General features: G+C 44.2%; 2 protein-coding genes across 5 annotated transcripts in view; one reads left to right on the top strand and one right to left on the bottom strand.

Annotated features, from left to right (window-relative positions):
- The first annotated feature begins 941 nt into the window (after nucleotides 1–941).
- Nucleotides 942–21337, top strand: part of Ilrun (inflammation and lipid regulator with UBA-like and NBR1-like domains) — a 66871-nt gene continuing 46475 nt past the window's right edge. For all 4 annotated transcript variants that reach the window (XM_041634547.1, XM_041634546.1, XM_041634545.1 and 1 more), the window contains exon 1: nucleotides 942–1340. In XM_041634547.1, coding sequence (XP_041490481.1) covers nucleotides 1183–1340 — 158 coding nt within the window. In that variant the 5' untranslated portion in view covers nucleotides 942–1182. The remainder of the gene's footprint in view (nucleotides 1341–21337) is intronic.
- On the bottom strand, nucleotides 19525–19845 carry LOC121435307 (40S ribosomal protein S27-like). The gene has a single exon (XM_041634548.1). The coding sequence runs from the start codon at nucleotides 19807–19809 to the stop codon at nucleotides 19555–19557; it is 255 nt and encodes an 84-aa protein (XP_041490482.1). The 5' UTR covers nucleotides 19810–19845; the 3' UTR covers nucleotides 19525–19554.

Below are 21337 nucleotides of genomic sequence, written 5' to 3'. Positions count from 1 at the left end.
AGGTCTTCAAACTTGCAGGCAAACAATTTATTAAGCCATGGCCCCGGTTGCAGGTCGTTTCTTACCCACCCGCTTCTCCATCCCTAGCTGTATCTGGCAACAGGCTGTACTGAAAAAATACTTGGTAATAGAATGGGCAAATGGGTCTCTCTACAGCTTTGTAATCTTCCTCTTCAAACGGGACCTCAAAGAGGTAGTTGGATACACTGCATACAGCATACAGTCATGCTTGGTCTTGGATTTTAAAGACAGAACTAGATTTGCTGAAATACCAGGGCTTGACCTGCATTTGCAAAGGATGGGTTTTGCAGCAAGGGTGGCGTTCATCCGGACCTGTGACTGATGCTTGTATGAGGCCACCTTTTATTTCCTGGAGACGCCATGCTAAAGTTGCATAACATAAGCAGTCATGCTAAACTCAAGTCAGAGGCCTGGGACCAAGCATTCACGGCCGCGTCCCTGTGGCAAAGTTGTCTTTTTGAAGAAGTCCTGTCGGAGCGGAGGAACATGAGCTGGCTCTAGGGTGCCCTTTGCACTTTGACCTTGCCTCGGTCTCTGTCCCTCAGGTGACTTCTGGTTCCCGATCAGCACGGTGGTGGGGTTGCTTGTCACAGCAGGACATCCCGAGCTCGTGACTCCTCCCACGCAGCGTGGGAACTCGCGCGGGGACAGAGACCCGCCCAGGACCCGCCTCTTCGGCTTCCCATTTTCTGCGTCCCTCCCCCCCCCAGCTCCGCCTCGCCGCGGTGAGGTCACGCTAGAGACGTCACTGGGTTATGACGTCACTGAGGGCGGTCCATCAGGGGAGAGGAAGAGGCGGGGCCCGAGTGGCCCCCGCGCGTGCGCATTGGGCGCGGCGCGTGAGGAGGCGGAGGCGGCTGTGTTGCGAAGAGCGGCGGCAGCGGCGGCGGCGGAGGAGGAGGCGGGCGCTGGGGGGGGTGGGAGGGGGGGGAGCGCGAGCTCAGAAGCCAGCGAGAGCGGGAGCGAGCGAGCGGTGCGGCGCGGCGCGGCTCGGCGCGCGCAGCCCATGAGGCGGTGAGAGGCCTGGGGCCTGCCTGGGAGCAGCGCGCGCGGCGCCGGCCAGCAGCGGGCCGCCCTTGGTGGGGCCCGGGCCCGGGCGCGGCGGCCGCCCGTGGGGAAGCAGGCCGGGGCGAAGGGAGCTTCGCGTCCGGGCCCCCCGCCATGGAGGGCATGGATGTGGACCTGGACCCCGAGCTCATGCAGAAGTTCAGCTGCCTGGGCACCACCGACAAGGACGTGCTCATCTCCGAGTTCCAGCGACTCCTCGGCTTCCAACTCAACCCGGCCGGCTGCGCCTTCTTCCTGGACATGACCAACTGGTGAGCCGGCCCGACGCGGAGCCAGCCCCGAGGGAAGGAACACCCGAGCCCGCTGGCGGGACAGGGCAGGACTGGGCAGGGCCCAGGCCGGGAGGTGGCAGGGGAGTTCGGGCCCGACGGACGTGGAGAGAGGGGAGAAGTGGTGGGATCGAAGCCAAGTCGGTGGACCTGGGACGAAAAGCGTGTGGTCTGGGAGTGGAAAGCACAGGAAACGAGCATTGTGGAGTATTTTCCTTTTACATAGGTGTTGAGAACTGGGGATGACAGGACCGTGAGGGAACTCGAGGGAGTGTGTTAGCACGGTGCAGAGGTCGAACCTGGCCTTCGGCACGGGAGAGATCTCGGGTCGTGTGGTGTCCGTCTGAGGAGAGATAAGGGGAAAACAACTTTTTCGGGGCGGGGGGAGCACACGCAAGTGACCGTCAGCTGAGTGCGTTGAGAAAAGTGGAGTCGTGCCAGGGAGACGGGAGATCTCACGGAGGACCTGAGTGTCAGACCCGGGGCAAGACCTAGGCAAAGTTCCGAAAGTGGTGGAAAGGAGCCGAGCTTGGGGGCGGGAACCTAGCTGGGGTTGGCTGGCCTTGGGAACTTTGACAAGCCTGCTGAGCGCCCGGAGTAGAGGGAAGACCGGCTTCTTTGACCAAGCCATTGGAAAAATGGAGGACGGTAACTTAGGCTGGGGACCAAGTGTTTTGGCTTGTTGGTTTGTACAGACTGAAGCGGGGCAGAAGACTATCGTATGGTAGCGACGTGTTTCTTGGCTCTGACAGCAACACTTGCTGTTTCTGATAAGACTTTGCCCTGGTCTCCAGGTAGGGATTGTTGAGTTCACTTGGGGTGAGGGAGGAACTGGAGACCATTAGACTGCCTTTGAAAGGCTCCCAGGTGAAGCAACTAATCGGGATTTGGGTGAAAAGCAAGGAAGTGCGTGCCCTTTGCCCCGTGTTGGGCATTTGGTGTCCTGACTTGTGGAATCTTGTTTCTTTTGGCATCTCTCAAACAAACTCCCATTTATTTCCATGTTCACCAAATGCCTCAAGCAATGCCTGAAAAGACGTTGTAAACTTAGATTTTTATCCCCTAGCCTAGCCCTCTTCTCCATGATCCCATGATGCTTATGTGTAGATGAGAAACGTGGGTGGACTGTATGTTTTTTTTTATTGGTCTGGGACTGAATTTTTAGGGTTTAGTACACTTGGAGGCATTGAATGCAGGATACAGTCTTTAGAGTCAAATAAGTACTTGCAAGTTCTGCTGTATCTTAAAAAAACTTAGAGGTTTATCTTTATTATTTTTGTAATTATGTGTTAGTATGTGCATGTGTGTGTAGGTTCTTTTGGAAGTCAGAGGCATTAGGTACATTTGGGCTGGAGTTAGAGGAATTGTGAGCTGCTAGTAGTGGGTACTGGGAACTCCCCTAAGGCCCTCTGCAAGAGCAGTGTGCATTTTTACCTGCCGAGCCATCACCACCTCCCCCGCTTTTACCTTAGGTCCTGAAGATCTGATGTAAGGATTGTAGCTTGCTTTCTGAGCACCAGCTAGCTGAGTTTGGTGGATATACACCCTTACTTAGTCCCTGCACCCTGGAGACAGAGTGGCAGATCTCTGTGAGTTGAAGCCAGCCTGGTCTACATAGCCAGTTCCAGGACAACCAGTGCACATTGAGACCCTGTCTCAAACAACAAAATATTGTGACCATCAGCTGATGACTGAAACAGAGTGACAGGTTGTTGACCAAAGTGAGAAGGGATCATCTCTCTCTAGCGGGGCTTCTGAGAGTGCTAGCCTTGTGTTGAGTTCTTTGGCCTGCCTGCTTCCTCCCTCCCAGCTCTTTTCCTCTTTTATTTACACTGGGAAGCTTGGCGTGTTGTTGCCAGTTTGTTAGGAAAAGAACTTTATTTTCCCCAGTTTCTCCTGATTGACCATTGAAATACTGAAGTCAGTTTTTAGTTCACTTATTGGTTTTGGTTTGTTGGAGGCAGAACCTCCACTGTAGTCCGGGCTAGCCTCAAACATGCTGGGATTACAGATGTGAGTTGTCAGGCCCAGCTCAGTTTTTAGTGCTGTCAGTGTTTATTATTACAGTTATTCTGACTACAAAACCCACTTAATTTTATTTGCTTGAGGGGTATGTGCCATCTAAGATTGTTTTGGGGTTTGTGAAAAGTGAGGAACAGGTGAGGCACTGTGGCTAAGAAGAAGCAATTTAAGAACCTACTCCCCTAGCCAGATGGTAGTGGTGCATGCCTTTAATCCCAGCACTTAGGGGCAGAGGCAGCCAGATCTCTTGAGTTTGAGGCCAGCCTGGTCTACGGAGTGAGTGCCAGGACAGCTTTGGTTGGTTGAGTATAATTTCCTACCCGTGGAACTTTTTTCAGACTAGACACTGGGTTATGAATAAAGAATTTATAGGAAGCCAGGTGTTATGGTACACTTAATCCCAGCACTCAGGAGGCAGAGGCAGGCAGATTTCTGTGAGTTCTGTCAGTCTGGGCTAAGTGAATACTTGTCCTGTATTCGTCTCTAAACTCACTTCCCATTGTCTAACATATTCTCTTGTTTTTGTATTCAAGTGAAGTTCTCAGCATTTACCTTTTTGTGTTTTTGTTGTTGTTTTTGAGTTTTGAGACAGGATTTTCGTATGTAGCCCTGTCTGTCTGTCTTAGAACTCTAGACCAGCCTGGCTTCTAACTCACAGAGATCCACCTGCCTCCTCAGTGCTGGCATTAAAGGTGTGCACCCCACACCTGGCAGCACTTTATTTTAGAGGACCTTAACTTAGAATCAGACATGGACTGATATGTGAACATATCTATTTTTTCCCATACTAACAGTTGGGGGACCACGTTGGGTAGTCTTTTTTTTTTAATTTATTTATGTAGATGAATGCTTTATCTGCATGTACAACTTCATGCCAGAAGAAGGCATCAGATCCCACTATAGATGGTTGTGAGCCACCATGTGGTTGCTGGAAATTGAACTCAGGACCTTTGAGCCATCTCTCCAGCTTCCAGTGTTGGCCATTATTAGGTTCATGCTGTCCAGTTTATTGTTAAAATCTCGAAGGCTATCACCAGGGTCTTCATGGAGCAGTGGGTTATTTTTTGGCTCACTGACTATATCTACCATGGGTATAATAAGCAGATATTTTTCTAATCTCTGAGAAGGGTACCCCAGGCTGATCTTCAATTTGCTATGCAGTTTATGATGACTTTTACCAAAAACTAGCCTTTTACGGTCTAGTTTCTTGAGTTCTTTATATATTTTGGAGATCAGACCTTTGTCAGGGGGCTGGAGAGATGGCTCAGTGGTTAAGAGCATTGTCTGCTCTTCCAAAGGTCATGAGTTCAATTCCCGGCAACCACATGGTGGCTCACAACCATCTGTAACGAGAGCTACTGCCCTCTTCTGGTCTGCAGACACACACAGACAGAATATTGTATACATAATAAATAAATAAATATTTAAAAAAAAAAGACCTTTGTCAGTTGCAGGGTTGGTGAAGATCTTCTCCCAGTCAGTGGGTTGCCTTTGTGTCTTAGCGACAGTGTCCTTTGCTTTACAGAAGCTTCTCAGTCTTAGGAGGTCCCATTTATTCAATGAGGCCCTTAATGTCTGTGCTGCTGGGGTTATAGGAAGTGGTTTCCTGTGCCCATGTGTTGTAGAGTACTTCCCACTTTCTCTTCTATCAGGTTCAGTGTGTTCGGACTGATATTGAGGTCTTCAATCCATTTGGACTTGAGTTTTGTGCATGGTGATAGATATGGATCTATTTTCATTCTTCTACAGGTTGACATCCAGGCCAGCCTGGTCTTTAAGAGCTAGTTCCAGGGCAGGCTCCAAAGCTACAAAGAAACCCTGTCTTGAAAAAAAACAAAAAAAGAAAAAAAAAGCTACACAGAAGAAACCCTGCCTCGAAAAACAAACAACAACAAACAAAAAACTGAACAAACCTTAAATTAACCCGTTTATTAACACAGATTGTGTTCTGCCCCGTGGCTCATTACCCACTCTCAGTACGGTATATCCACCACACTGTCTCTGCCTGGAAGTCCCACCTATCCTCCTGCCTAGTTATTGGCCTTTCAGAAAGTGCCTTAGGCAAGTGAGGAAGGACCTAGGCAGATCACACACAGTATCCAAAAAGATTCTCCCAGCACGACTGATCATAATCCCATTCTCAGTCACAGCCCTATATTAATGAGTTTCTGATCCCAGTCTCTGGTTTAAAGATAAAACTTGATATTTCAGTCTTCTTTAAAAATAGTCAGGTTAGGTGGGAGCAGAACTGAAATCCTTGGAGGTGAAGGATTAGTAGATAGTAGATTAGATTAGATTAGGTCATCCTCAGTTGTTTGAGACTGGCTTCAACCCTCCACTCCCCACCCTGTCCCAAAAAGATTGTTTGCTTTTTGTTTCTCGAGACAGGGTTTCTCTGTGTAGCCCTGGCTGTCCTGGAATTGACTCCGTAGACCAGGCTAGCTTTGAACTCAGGGTCCACCTGCCTCTGCCTCCTGAGTGCTGGAATCAAAGGCGTGCGCCACCACTGCATGAATAGGGTTTTCTTTTAAAAAATTGTGTGGGTTCTAATGTGTACTCTAACCTGCTCTTTAAGGACAGAAGGGTCTGGGTCTCCTGGAGCTGGCCTTACATGTGGTTGGGCCCTGGAGCAGTGGCAGGGCCTCTTACTTTCTTCCCATTGCTCTTGATTGGCCTTGAACTTGATCCTCCTGTTTGTGCTCTCTGAGTGTCATCCTAGTTAAAGGAACATAGAGAAAGTGCATTGCTTTCTTGTTGAAGTGTTTACACTCTGCTGTCACCCCAGAACTTCCAGTCACAGATAAGCAAGGACTGGCATCAAAGTCAGTGTGGGCATAGGTATGTTTATTTTATTTTACTACTTTTTCATTTTATTTTTTTATGTGTCAGGGGGGAGGGGAGTGTGCATCTCGTCTCAATAGTGGAGTTCATATACAGCTTGTGGGAATTTGGGTTTGCTTCTGTGGTGGGTGTGGATCTTGGTGATTGAACTCAGGTCGTGAGGTTCGATCACAAATGCATTCACTCACTAAGCCATCTTATTAGTCCCGGAGTCAGTTTCTTTACCAGCTCCCATCCACCACCAACCCAAAGTTTTACTAACAGCAAAAACTAACTACCGGGGAGTATATTTTAAAGTTTTTAAGTTCTGTGCATGTTTGGGTATCTATGTCATCATATGTACACGTGAGTGCAGATGCCCGTTGAGGTTTTTTCGAGACAGGGTTTCTCTGTGGTTTTGGAGCCTGTCCTGGAACTAGTTCTTGTAGACCAGGCTGGTCTCGAACTCACAGAGATCCGCCTGCCTCTGCTTCCCAAGTGCTGGGATTAAAGGCGTGCGCCACCACCACCCGGTTTAGCTCTTATTTCTTAAATTTGCCCATTTCTATTAATCTGTGTATCACCATGAGGCTGTGACTTACTGGGAAGGTTCAGGCGTCTTTCTCCTTTGGCAGCTATATGGCATCTCCCTGACTTTGCCTTCTTTCTCCCAACATTCAGTTTAGTTTTCCTATCTAGCTGTATTCTGCCCTGCCATAGGCCAAAGCAGCTTCTTTAATAACCAATGGTAATAAAACATATTTGCAGCATACAGAGGGGAGTCCCACATCACCTCTATGATGTGTATGTATGTACATATATATATGTATAATATATATATATGTATTATATATATATATATATATATATATATTCTTTGCCTAATGAACCATCTTGCCAGCACATTTCTTATAATCTGGATTCTCAATTTCCAATTAATAATATTGTAACTTTTATGTGTTTGTTACCATTTGTACATTTTCTTTATGGAAATTTCTCTTCTTGTCCTCTGACCCTTTTCAGTTGGGTTTATGTATTTCCTGTGAAGTTATAAGAGGTCTTCATATATTCTTATATCACAAAAAGATCGGGACATAGCTGAGCTCTCTGGTCTAAATGCAGGAGGCCCTGCGTTCAATTCCAAGAATGCAAGAGAAGGGGGGAAAAGTGGGTCAGCAAATAAATTCTTGCTTTGAAAACTTGAGGACTTGGACAACCTGGAGCCCACAAGATGAAGGAGAGATGACTCCCAAAAGTTTTTTTAAAAATGAATTAGTTTATATTAAGTGTTTTGCCTGCATGCTATGTGCACCATGCATGCCTGGTACTGTACCTTTGAAGGCCAGAAGAGTCCATCAGATCTGCAGAAACTGGAGCTACTGGCAGTTGAGCTACCGTATGAATGCTAGAACTGAACCCAGGTCTTCTGCAAGAGCATCCAGTGCTCTTAACTTCTGGGTCCTCTCTAATAGTCCTCTCTAGTTAGTTGAAGTTTTTTCTCCTTTTGAACTTACATCATAGACCTTCAATGTGATAGGAGGGTTTAGAGTAAAAGTGTGTGCTTAGGCTAGTCCTGTGATGCCTACATTGTTGGCACTGGGAAGGTTTAAGTGCAGATGTGTACACATAGACTCACTCTTACGAATCTTCAAGTTGCCTCAACATTTTTCTTTTTCAATGAGAATTTCTAGTTCTCTAAAATCTTAAAACTCCAGCTAGCAAACATCCTCCAAAATAAGACAGTCTTTTACTTTTATATTACACTTTTAACTATTTGGGGGATGGTTGTTGTCCCATGTGCCTTCTGTTAACTCATCTAACACAGATCAAAGCGTCAACCTCTGTTGTATCTGTACTGAATATGTACAGACTTACTTTTTAAAAAAATATCTGCCAAGTGGTGGTGGCGACCAGAGCTCCAAGTTCAAGGCCAGCCTGGTGTACAGAGTTAGTACCTGGACAGCCAAGACTACCCAGAGAAACCCTTTCTCAAAACAAAGCAACAGCAACCAAAGTCTAGAAAGTTCCGTAAATGGCTGTTAAAAAAAAAAAAACAGCAAACATTTCATTACAAAGGTGCCAATAATGAAATCCAGTGAGTCCCTCAGTATCTATGGGCTGGTTTAGGGCTGCTCCCCTTCCAGGTAGACACCCAAACCTGTAGCTCAAATTCTTATAAAAGTGGCATAGTACTTCTGCTACTATGGACAGCCTCACCCGTCCTCACTTCTTGTCACTGACAAGGTGAGAAACAGGTCTTAAAGGTCTTGTAAATCTGGACATAGGGAAAGTTGGAGTGGTTAAAAGCACTGATCTTGCAGAGATCTTGGGTTCAGTTCCCAGGACCCATAACAGCTCACAACCATCTGTAATTCTAGTCTCAGCATTCAGTGCCCTCTTCTGGCCTCCTAGAGCACCAGACATAGACATGTAGGGTAAACAAACACACAGAAAATAGATTTTTTTGTAGTTTTGTTTTGATTTTAGTTTTTTTTTTTAAAGTTTTTTTTTTTTTTTTTTTTTTTTAAAGACTGTTTCTCTGTGTAGCCTTGACTGTCCTGACGACTCTCGCTCTGTAGACCAGGCTGGTCTCAAACTCACAGAGATTCACCTGCCTGTGTCAGGTAAAAGGTATTAACTGTTTTTATTAACTGTTCAGTGCCTTGCTTATAGGCAAGGCGGCTGTTTCCCCCCCCCCCCTTCTTCCTCCTTTCCCTTCTCTCTCCCATGATCCCCACGCTCCCAATTTACTCAGGAGATCTTGTTTTTTTCTTCTTCCCATGAAGATTAGCTCCATGTACGTCTCTCTTAGGGTCTGTTTGTTATCTAGGGTCTCTGGGATTGTGAATTGTGGGCTGTTCATTTATTTATTTATTTATTTTTATTTTTATGGCTTTATGTCTAAAAGCCACTTATGAGAGAGTACATAATGATATTTGTCTTTCTGGGTCTGGGTTGCCTCACTCAACATGATGTTTTCTAGATTTATCCCTTTTCCAAATAAGACTTGTATAGTAGGGCTGGAGAGATGGCTCAGTGGTTAAGAGCATTGCCTGCTCTTCCAAAGGTCCTGAGTTCAATTCCCAGCAACCACATGGTGGCTCACAACCATCTGTAAAGAGGTCTGGTGCCCTCTTCTGGCTGCAGACGTGCACACAGACAGAATATTGTATACATAATAAATAAATAAATAAATATTTAAAAAAAAAGAAAAAAAAAGACTTGTATAGTAGTTGGTATTTATTTGGAGACCCAACAAGTCAATATTCTGTGACTTCAGTGATTAGACAGTGAAACGGCTGATGTCATTTTCCAGGTGTATGGTCACATCAGAGACGATCATGCGGGCACACCTGGAAGGGATTTCTAGATTAGGTTAATTGAGACATTCCAGATTGTCACCACCAACTTAAAAAAAAACAAAACAAAAAACAAAAAAACCCCAAAACTTTGAAAAAGCCATACTTGAACTGTTTGCTTGTTTGTTTGAAACAGGGTCTCTCTGTACAGCTTTGGCTGGCCTTGACCTTGCTCAATCCTCTTGCCTCTAGTGTGTGCTGACAGGCATGTAAGTCTGGGTAGCCTGGCGTCTACTGTGTGACCAGCCATTTACCTGCTTGTTGATTCCAGCCATGAGTGTTTTGGGATTGCCCTTCTTTTAGGGGCTTCTAAATTCTGTCTTCCAGATCCTCCCACTCGCCATGCCCACATTCCCCTCCCCCTCAATCTGAAGAAAGGGCTGACCATGTAACTCTGGGTTGGCCTCAAATTTGTTAGTCCTCCTGCTTCATCACCCCACCCCCACCCCCACCCCCAGCACTAGCTTTTCTGCAGTTTTTTGTTGTACTTTTGATAGGGATTTTCCTGATTTTCAATTTGCTTGGTTTTATAGGTGTTTTAGTTGGGTTAATTTTTTGTTTTTGTTTTCAAATTAAATTATTTTTGTTTCTTCCAGGTGTGTAATTTTTCGTATTATCAGATACTCTCAAGTGTTTTGTCAGCCCCCATGGCTTTTTTTTCCCTTTAAAAAAAAAAGTATTCCAAGGAATTGGAGAGATTGCTCAGTGGTTAACAGCATCGGCTATTCTTGCAGAAGACCCACATTTGATTCTCAGCCCTCACATGATGACTCACAACCATCTGTAAGTCCAGTTCCAGGGTATCTGGTACTCTATTCTGGCTTGGTGGCACTCAGATACACATAAGGGAAAACATCTATATAGGGAAAACATCCATATATATAAAATAAAAATAAGTATTTAAGTAATTTTATAGCAGGATTGTGGCATATGCCTTTAATTCCAGCACTCAGGAGGCAGAGGTGGCTGGATCTCTTGAGTTCAAGGCTAGCCTGGTTTACATAGTGAGTTCCAGTGAGTTCCAGGGCAGCCAGGGAGAGAGGCCCCTGACTTTTAAAAAAATAAATAAGAGGATTTCAGAGCCTTAGCTCCAAACTGGTTTTCCTAGTTGAGCTGTAGGCCTTTTGCATGGTTCTCAGCCTAGTGTTGCGTTTCTGTTACTTAAAGCTGTGGAAAAGACTCCACAACCTTAAACTTAAGCTTTTTGATAGTGCAGTGGCAATATTTGGGACTTTGGCTTTCTGAATCAACTTTTTTTCATACTCTGACCTATAATTGATAGGCGTTTGGCTTGACCATCTATTTGAAGGCTGGCTGTGTTTTTCCTCGGATTTTGAAGGCCTGCCTGGTTGTTGATATATTGTAATTGTTTTGATTCTTTGAATGACTCTCTCTTCTCTGAAAGCACTTGATAGCTGCTCTGACTCCAGAGTTGGACTGCTCTGCAGTGCCCCTAAGCAAATGACGCTGGCCTGCCAATTTCAAGTAAAACTAGTATACTTTTATCTTCTGGATTTTTTGTTTGCTTGCTTTTCAAAACAATGTTTCTCTGTGTAGCCCTGGCTGTCCTGGAACTCTCTTGGTAGACCAGGCTGGCTTTGAACTTAGATATCACCTGCTTCTGCCTCCCAAGTGCTTAAAGTGAATTATAGGCGTGTGCTACCCTGCCTGTCAGTATTCTCTAGAGGTACAGTTCATTCTCTTTCTGGGTTAAATGTGAATAGGTTCTTTTGAGATAAAGTCTCTTACTTAGCTCAGACTGACCCCAGATTCAGTGATCCTCCTTGCTTTAGTCTTCCAAGTGCTGAGATTATAGGTGGGCATCACCACACTTGACTGTGAAATTAAGCTTTTATATTGCTATTTATTTTATTCTGCCCCTCCTTTCTTCCCCCCTTTTCCTCTCCACTCCCTTCTCTTTAACTTTTCTAATTATCCTCCATTCCTTCTCCCCTCCCTCCTTTCTTCCCTTACTTGTGTTTTGTAAATTTTTTTGTGGGTTTTTTTGTTTGTTTGCTTGTTTTTTGGGACAGGGTTTCTGTGTCCTGGAACTAGCTCTTTTTTATTATTGCTTTTTATTGAGCTCTACTTTTTCTCTGCTCCCCTCCCTGCTTGTCTCCTCCCCTTCAACCCTCTCCCAAGGTTCTGTTGTTCCCAAATTACTCAGGAGATCTTGTCTTTTTCTATTTCCCATGTAGATTAGATCTATGTATGTCTCTTTTAGGGTCCTCATTGTTGTCTAGGTTCTCTGGGATTGTGACTTGTGGGCTGTTTTTCTTTGTTTAAGAACCACTTATGAATGAGTACATGTGATAATTGTCTTTCTGGGTCTGGGTTACCTCATTCAAAATGATGTTTTCAGCGGGGCAATGGTGGCGCACACCTTTAATCCCAGCACTTGGGAGGCAGAGGCAGGCGGATCTCAGTGAGTTTGAGACCAGCTTGGTCTACAAGAGCTAGTTCCCAGGACAGGCTCCAAAGCTACAGAGAAACCCTGTCTCGGGGGAAAAAAAAAGTTTTCTAGCTCCATCCATTTGATTGCAAAATTCAAGATGTTATTTTTTTTTTTTTTTTTTTTTTGCTGTGTAAATGTACCACATTTTCCTTATCCATTCTTTGGTCGACAGGCATTTAGATTGTTTCTAGGTTTTGGCTTTGACAAACAATGCTGCTACGAACATAGTTGAGTACATGTCCTTGTGGTACGATTGAGCATCCTTTGGGTATATACCCAAAAGTGGTATTGCTGGGTCTTGAGAAAGGTTGTTTCCTAATTTTCTGAGAAATCGCCACACTGACATCCAAAGGGGCTGTACCAGTTTGCACTCCCACCAGCAGTGCTTGAGTGCTCCCTTCACCCCACAACCTCTCCAGCATAAGTTGTCATCAGTGTTTTTGATCTTGGCCGTTCTTACAGGTGTAAGATGGAATCTCAGAGTTGTTTTGATTTGCATTTCTCTGGTGACTTAAGGATGTTGAACATTTCCTTAAGTGTCTTTCAGCCATTTTAGATTCCTCTGTTGAGAGTTCTCTGTTTAGGTCTGTACTTCATCTTTTTTTTTTTTTTTTGGATTATGTGATCTTTTGGTGACCAATTTCTTGTTCTTTGTATATTTTGGAGATCAGACCTCTGTCTGTGAGTGGGGTTGGTGAAGATCTTTTCCCATTCTGTAGGCTGTCATTCTGTCTTGTTGACCGTGTCCTTGGCTTTACAGAAGCTTTTCAGTTTCAGGAGGTCCCATTTATTAATTGTTTCTCTCAGTGTCTGTGCTGATGGGGTTCTATTTAGGAAGTGGTCTCCTGTGCCAATGCATTCAAGTGTACTTCTCACTTTCTCTTCTGTGAGGTTCAGTGTAGCTGGCTTTATGTTGAGGTCTTTGATTCATTTGGACTTGAGTTTTGTGCATGGTGATAAATATGGGTCTATTTTCATTCTTCTACATGTTGATATCCAGTTATGCCAGCACCACTTGTTAAATATGCTTTCTTTTCTATTTGATATTTTTTTGCTTCTTTGTCAAAAATGAGGTGTTCGAAGGTATGTGGGTTAATATCTGGGTCTTTGATTCGGTTCCATTGGTCCTCCTGTCTGTTTTTATGCCAATACCAGGCCATTTTCAGTACTGTAACTCTGTAGTTTGAAGTTAGGGATTGTGATGCCTCCAGAAGTTCTTTGATTATACAGGATTGTTTTGGCTATTTTGTATTTTTTGCTTTTCCATATGAAGTTGAGAATTTTGCTGGGATTTTTATGGGCATTGCATTGACTGTAGATTGCTTTTGGTAAGATTGCTATTATTTTTACTACATTAGTTCTACCTACCCAAGAGCTTGGGAGATCTCTCTATTTTTCTGGTGTTTTCTTCAATTTCTTTCTTCAAAGATTTAAAGTTCTTGTCATACAAGTCTTCCACTTGTTTGGTTGGAGTTACTCTGAGATATTTTATGCTATTATGAAGGGTGATGTTTTTCTGATTTCTTTCCCAGCCCTTTTATCATCTGTGTACAGGAGGACTACTGACTTTTTTGAGTTAATCTTGTATCCTGCTACATTATTGAAAGTGTTTATGAGTTGTAGAAGTTCCTTGGTAGAATTTTTAGGGTCGCTTATGTAAACTATCATATCATCAGCAAATAGTGAGAATTTGACTTCTTTTCTGATTTGTACCCCCTTGATCATCTTTTGGTGCCTTCTTGCTCTAGCTAGGACCTCAAGAACTAACTATATTGAATAGATATGGAGAGAATGGACAACCTTGTCTTGCTCCTGATTTCAATCGGATCGCTGGGAGTTTCTCTCCATTTAGTTTGATGTTGGCTGTTGGCTTGCTGTATATTGCTTTTATTTATTTATTTTTAATATTTATTTATTTATTATGTATACAATATTCTGTTTGTGTGTATGTCTGCAGGCCAGAAGAGGGCACCAGATCTCATTACAGATGGTTGTGAGCCACCATGTGGTTGCTGGGAATTGAACTCAGGACCTTTGGAAGAGCAGGCAATGCTCTTAACCACTGAGCCATCTCTCCAGCCCCCTGTATATTGCTTTTATTGTGTTTAGGTATGGAACTAGCTTTTGTAGACCAGGCTTACAAAGAGATCCATCTGCCTCTGCCTCCCAAGTGCTGGGATTAAAGGTGTGCGCCACCTCTTAAGTGATGGGACTTTACAGGCTTCAACTACTACCGTTTGTGTGGGTTTTTTTTTTTGTTTGTTTGTTTTTGTTTTTGGCTGGCCTGGAATTTAGTATGTAGCCTGGACTGGCCTCAAAGTGGTATAGCTTCTCTTGTTTCAGCCCTGTGTGTGCAGGATTACAGGGGTCATCTCTGCAGCTGGGGCAATTGGATCACAGTTTAAAGTCTATTTATCTGAGTTACAGAATTGAGTTCAAGTATTAAGTTCATTTCTCAAAATTATTAGAATAGGAATAATAATAAATTTTCAAAGCCTATTCTGTAATGCATAGAAAATGCTAAAATCAGATGATGTGTCTGAAACCTTGGTGCTTGTCATCTGTAGTGTGTGCTGCCTGGGGTGGGAAGGTGTTAAGTCTGTGCATAGCAGGCCTGTACAGGGGCTGCTTTTTGTTGCACTTGCAGTGCTGAGAATGGAATCCACTGAGTTATAATATCCCCAGTTTTTATCTTTAGAGGAAAATATGTTACTATTGGTGGGGTGCATGCCACAGTGTGCCTATGGTGGTCAGGGACAACTTTCCAGGAGTTGGTTCTGTACTTCTACTGTGGGATCCAGGTTGAGAGGGTTGGAGTTGGCATGTACTTTATCCAATTTGCCTCTCTGGGTTCAGTATATAGGTTTTACATTTTTTGTTTTATTCCATTTAATTGTGTGTGTGTGTGTGTGTGTGTGTGCGCGCGTGTGTGTGTGCGCGCATTAAAGCTCTCATGTGGAAATCAGTGCAACCTGTTTCTTTCCTTCCACCACATGTGTTTTATGTATTACACTCAGGTCATCACCGTTGGCCACAAGTGTCTACCTTCTAAGCCATTCTGACCCCAGCTTTTTATCGATGTGTGTGTTTGTTGACATGTACACATGAGTGTCCGTGCTGTGGAGGACAGAAGGAAGGTATAGGGTCCCTGGAACTGGCATTACCTGTGGTTGCCTATGGTGTTTTACCTGCATGTGTGTCTGTTCACCATGTGCATGCAGTGCCCTAGGAAGCTAGAAGAGGGTGTTAGAGCCTTTGGGACTGGAGTTACAGATGATGGTGAACACACTGTGGATACTGGGAATTGGACTTGGGTCCTTAGCAAAATCAATAAGTGCTCTTAACTTCTGAGATATCTATCCACTTCTTTATGTAGCATTTTTATTGTTTTTGCTTTTTGTATTTTGACAGTTTTTGTATAGTCCTGGCTGGTCTGTAGCTTGCTATGTAAAACCAGGCTGGCCTCGAATTCATAGAGATCCTGCCTGTGCCTCCTGATTGCTAGGATTAAAAACCTGTACCGCTACTCCCAGCATGTATATAGTTTTTATTAAATTTATTTATTTTATGTGCATTGGTGTGAAGGTATCAGATCCCCTGAAACTGGAGTTACAGACAGTTGTGAGCTGCCATGTGGGTGCTGGGAATTGAACCTGGGTCCTCTGCAGAAGCGGCCAGTGCTCACAACTGTTGAGCCATCTCTTCAGTCAGTCCCTTGTACATAGTTTTTTAAAAGTACCTGTTTTGTAGCTATCATTTATCCTCAGCCTAGTACTTGAAGATGTAGTTGCTGTGGAGTTAAGAGGTCAGAGTTGGATGTCCTGTGTCCTAATTTGTTAGTGTCTGGTAAGGTTGGGTTGAATTTATTACTCTATAGCAGTAGATCATGACCTCCACGAGCACTGCAAACTGGATATATTGCATATTAGATATTTACGTTATGACTCATAACTAGCAAAATTACAGTCATGAAGTAGCAATGAAATAATTTTATAGTTGGGTTCACAGTATTGAGGTTTAAGAACCAGTGCTCTATAGAATTTAGTTCATCTGCCAGGTGGTGGTGGCACACAACTTTAATCCCAGCACTTGGGAGGCAGAGGCAGGTGGATCTCTGTGAGTTCGCAGCCAGTCTGGTCTACAAGTGCTAATTCTAGGACAGGCACCAAAACTACAGAGAAACCTTGTCTTGAAAAAAAACAAAAAATAAACCAATAATTACACAGAAACTGGTAATTAAATCACTGCTTGGCCTATTAGCTGTAGCTTTTTATTGGCTAGCTCTTACATCTTAAATTAACCCATTTCTATTAATCTGTGTAGTGCCACGTGGCTGTGGCCTACTGGCAAAGTTCTGGTGTGTCTGTCTCCTGTAGGTGGCTACATGGCTTCTCTTCAACTCCACCTTCTTTCTCCCAGCATTCAGTTTAGTTTTCCTGCCTAGCTCTATTTTGCTAAGCTACCAGCCGTAACAATTTTATTCATTAATCAATAAAAGCAACACGTATACAGAGGGACTTCCCACACCAAAAACTTCCTTTACTATATTCCCTATTTGTACAGCAATAAGAACTAGATTATAGAATGGACTGTGTGTTCAGTTAATTTTTGGCCACTAAAAAATAAAATCGAACCCGAAAGTTTTTTATATTTATTAGAAAATGGTTTTTTTTACAGGCTTAGGATCAGAAACTGATTAATTAAAGGTTTACCTTAACATAACTTTTTTTTGTTTGTTTTTCAAGACAGGGTTTCACTGTGTAGCCCTGGCCATCCTGAAACTAGCTCTTGTAGACCAGGCTAGCCTCAAACTCACAGAGATCACCTGCTTCTGCCTCCTGAGTGCTGGGATTAAAGGTGTGCGCCACCATCGCCTGGCATATAACTCTATTTTACACTGTCTGAATTTCATGAAAAACTGAAACTGTGAGCAGCGCTATGTCTGAGCTATGCTCCATACTGCCGTCTCAGGGTGCTTAGGGTGTTCCACATTTTCTTTTTTAAATATTTATTTATTTATTTATTTATTATGTATACAATGTTCTGTCTGTGTGTATGCCTGCAGGCCAGAAGAGGGCACCAGATCTCATTACAGATGGTTGTGAGCCACCATGTGGTTGCTGGGAATTGAACTCAGGACCTTTGGAAGAGCAGGCGATGCTCTTAACCGCTGAGCCATCTCTCCAGCCCCTGTGGTCCACATTTTCATGTCTCCCATGGGGCAGTGCCTCAGCATTTCCAGAAACTGTATCACCATAAGCACAGCAATTGTAAAGCATTTCAGGAAAGCAAAACCAGAGAGCAAAACAAGAAGTTAGTCTAAATATTCAGTTTTGATGGAAATAGGAGTTCTTGGAAGCAGAGGTGTGTGGTGGAAGTGACTCAGCAGAGAGCAGCCTCGTGTCAATAGTATGCAGTCTTTGTTAGTCCTACTACTTGCTTTTTGATGGGAGCCCCTGAATACACAGCAACACACTCAGACCTTGCATTAGCGTTTGCACTGCAGTAGATTGGTATAACAGTGTGGTTTCATATGCAAATTCATTTGAACAGTTCTGTAGGTCAGCAGCAGCCCGAACCTGGTCTAGAGTGGAGGGGTTCCTTCTGAGATTCCTACTTTAGCGCCACAGGCATTGTCGGCTAGGGCTCCACTTCTCCATCTTCCTGCCATCTGTCCTATTCTCTCCTCAGACTCCCCATCTGCTCCAGTGGAAGCAAGCATGGGGTGTGGCCACATAGCCCAGGGTGGTTTCTGTTTGAAGGTCTGCTGATGAGTAATTTTCATTTCTGTTACAGTGTGCTTTGGCGTGTGGTTCTGAGGGCAGAGGGCAGACTGGGGATAAAGGATAAAAGCACAGTGACAGCACGGTGACACTGCCACTTCTGTGATTGTAGAGTTGTAGATTACGTCATTGAAATGGATCTGTTTGGTGCTCAGTGGTTTGGTGTTTGTTATTGCTGGGAGTTAAATCTAGGGCTGCATGCATATTGAGCACTCTACCTTAGACTGTTTCTTCAACTCAATTCAAATATTTTAAAAATTCTTTACATTTTTTTCTTTTCTCCCTCCTGCATTTACTGTGTGCACCTGTGTGGATACAGGGTAGCCATAACTGCCTGTGGAAGCTGAGGAGGATTTGGGGTGGGGGTCAAGTCCTCCTTCCCACCGTGCAGGTTCTGGTGATGGAACTCAAGTTGTCAGGCCTGTCAGAAAACACCTTTACCCAGTGAGCCATCTTTCCAGTCCTGTGCATACCCTCTGTCCTTCTTTGGGATCAGGGTCTCATGCTGAGAACTAGGCTCAAGCTAGCCAAACGCCTGACAGTTATCTTACCTTTTGAGTATAGTGACTATAAGTATTAACGCCCTGTCTGGCTAGATGTTTCTGTTTGCTTTAGTAGATCTAAAGTTCCCTTTTCATGGAAGGTGGGTAGGGTCTCATGTTAGGTAGTGTTATTTTCAGATGTGTCAGTTTTGTTTATGCTGCATTTGATTAACTGTGAAACTGTGATTCTTTGCTTGTCTAAAACACCTGATGGTCCTAATAAAGAAGTGAACGGGCAATAGCAAGGCAGAAGCACGGATAGGCGGGGCTGGCAGGCAGAGAGGATAAAAGAAGAGGCGAAGAATGAGGAGCAGTAACAGGAGAAAAAGGAGAGGAGGACATCAGGGGCCAGCCACCTAGTCACCCAGCTACACAACAAGCCACTGAGAAACAAGCAAAGGAAGGTATACAGACCTAGAGAAAGATAAAAGCCCAGAGGCATAAGGTACTTGGGTTAATATAGGTTTAGAAAAGCTGACACGAAACAAGCCGAACTGAGGCCGGGCATTCATAACTAAGGGTAAGCCTCCATGTGTGATTCACCCGGGAGCTGGGTGGTGGCCCCCAGAAAGCCAGAAGAGTAAGAGCTCACATGACAGTCCACGCAGCCCAGGCTGATCTTGAACATGATGTATAATGAAGGCTGGCCCTTTCTAGCTCCTGATGCTGTCTCCATTTCCTACAGGTCCCATGTGCTTTATGGACCAGGGTGCCTTTTTATTTCATGTTTGTTATGGTTTTTTATTTTTATTTTTATTTATTTATTTATTTTTTTGGTTTTTCGAGACAGGGTTTCTCTGTAGCTTTGGAGCCTGTCCTGGAACTCCCTTTGTAGACCAGTATGGCCTCGAACTTATAGAGATCCGCCTGCCTCTGCCTCCCGAGTGCTGGGATATTATGGTTTTTTAAAGGTTTTTTTTAAATCTGCCTTCAAATAGCACCTTGCCTTGTGACATTTGTCTCTCCTGCCTGCTCCCAAATCACAACACACAGATTATTAATTATAAACGCTTGGTCAGTGGCTTAGGCTTGTTACTGACCAGCTCTTATAACTTATATGAACCCATTCTTATCAATCTACTTTTTGTCTAATGGCTTTATTACCTTTACTCTGTACTGTCCATACTGTTTCTTCTTCTTCTTCTTTTTTTTTTTTTTTTTATACCAAAATGTGTTTATTGGGATGGTTCCCACTCATCTCGAATCCGGTGCTTTTCAGTGCTGCTTCCTCCTGAAGGAGCATCCTTCTGCCAGTCTTGCTTTCCCGCATGTAGGCTGACAGAGGACAGTGGAGCAGCCGACACACAGGACTACCGTCTGCGCATGGCTAAAGACCGTGGTGATTTTATAGCATCCTGGGCACTTCACATCCGTAAAGTAGGAATTGGGGCTCTGCACCAGGCGCTTTTTCTTGTGTTTCCTTTTTTCCTCCTCTGGTGAGGGATGAAGGAGATCCTTTGCGAGAGGCATGTTCTCGTAGGGAGGTCGTCACCGCCGGAAAAAAAAAGGATACTGTTTCTTCTTCATCTGGCTGTGTGACTCTGTCTCTCTTCCCTTGTTCCTAGCGTCTTCTGTGTCCCAAAAATCCTGCCTACCTATTGGCTGCTCAGCTTTTTATTAAACAGATCTTCACAGTGTGTGAAAAGATTATTCCACAACACTTTTAAAGTTTTTTTGTTGTTGTTGTTGTTTTTGTCAGACATGGTAGCACATTTTTAAATCCCAGTGCTTGGGACTAAGGCAAGTGTTTCTCTGAGTTTGATACCAGCCTGGTCTACTTAACTGAATTCCAGAACAGCCAAGGCTATATAGTGAGATCCTGTCTCAAAACAACAACAACAAGTTTTCTTTTTTCTTTTTTCTTTCTTTTTTGTGATAGTGACATTGCAGTGTACCTCTTTAGTCATCTGATGTATGTGGTTAAGGATCTGTACAGTGTTGGACCCTTCAAACTGTTCTTGGGCCCTGTGCTGTTTTATTTATCGTTATTGAAGGCTGTTTCTGTCTGGAAGCACTGAGGAAGCCAGTGCTCTTCCTTTCCCATGGCCACAGCAGAGTATGCTGTTTGGAGACAGGCTGGCACTGAACAGTTCCAGTTTGATCTGGTCTTGCTCTGGATCTGCCCAAGCCCAGGGCACTAATCTGTGACTGGAACCCTGAGGAGATAGATGTGCAGCCATGCTTGGTGACCTGTCTCTGGGAAATCATTTGCTCTGTCACTTCCTCCAACCTCTGTTCGGTATTCCAGTTTACTACTAAGTTTGAGCTTTATGAGGTCTTTGGTCTTTTTCTGGCTAAATTACCTGTACCAAGCAGGTATGGCTGAGCAATGAATTAGGATGCATGGGAGGGGCTTGACAAAGGGGAGTTTCTGCCTAGTAAGTAGCGTGGCCTGGCTTGTTCTTCTCCAGTTCAGGGAGACCTGACCTGATGGCATACTCAGGGTGAGATACACAAACTACAGTGAGAGTCGCTGTTTGTCTTCGTTGTGCAAGACTTTATCCCTCCCAGTTGGAGTCTATAGCAGAAGACAGTGCAGGTCGCTTATAGGAGAGTGAGGCAGGAAATCAATCTTTTATAAAACAAAGGACACAGCTTATATAAAATGTTCCAGATGAGCGAAGTGAAAACTAAGTGTAATTTTCTTTCACTTTATCTTCAGTCCGTAAGGGTAGGACTGATTGCTGTGTGCTTCTGAGTCTGTGTGCGCCACCTCAGCTTTAGCAAGTCACATATTCATGGCTTTGCTCATGTTATCTATCTACAAAGGAAACTGCCTGGTATGCAGCAGTAGAGTGGGCAGGTGTAGACTGGCCCCTGGCCCAACTCTGCTCCAGACGCACAGGACAGACATGCAGCTGGTTAGTATGGCCACCATCACATGATGCTTGCTCTAAGTATAGCCTACCTTTCTGGAAGCTGCAAACACCTGGAGAAGCAGTCACAGAGGCCCTAGCTAGAAACTATTTGCTTTTCCTAGGTGTACGTTGTGCAGTTG

Source organism: Microtus oregoni, unplaced genomic scaffold (genome assembly GCF_018167655.1).
Source record: "Microtus oregoni isolate MIOR12 unplaced genomic scaffold, Mior012 000046F_ref0000063, whole genome shotgun sequence".
In the NCBI taxonomy this organism is placed as follows: Eukaryota; Metazoa; Chordata; class Mammalia; order Rodentia; family Cricetidae; genus Microtus; species Microtus oregoni.
Note: the sequence above shows the minus strand (reverse complement) of the source record. Positions and strands in the feature narration are given on the sequence as shown.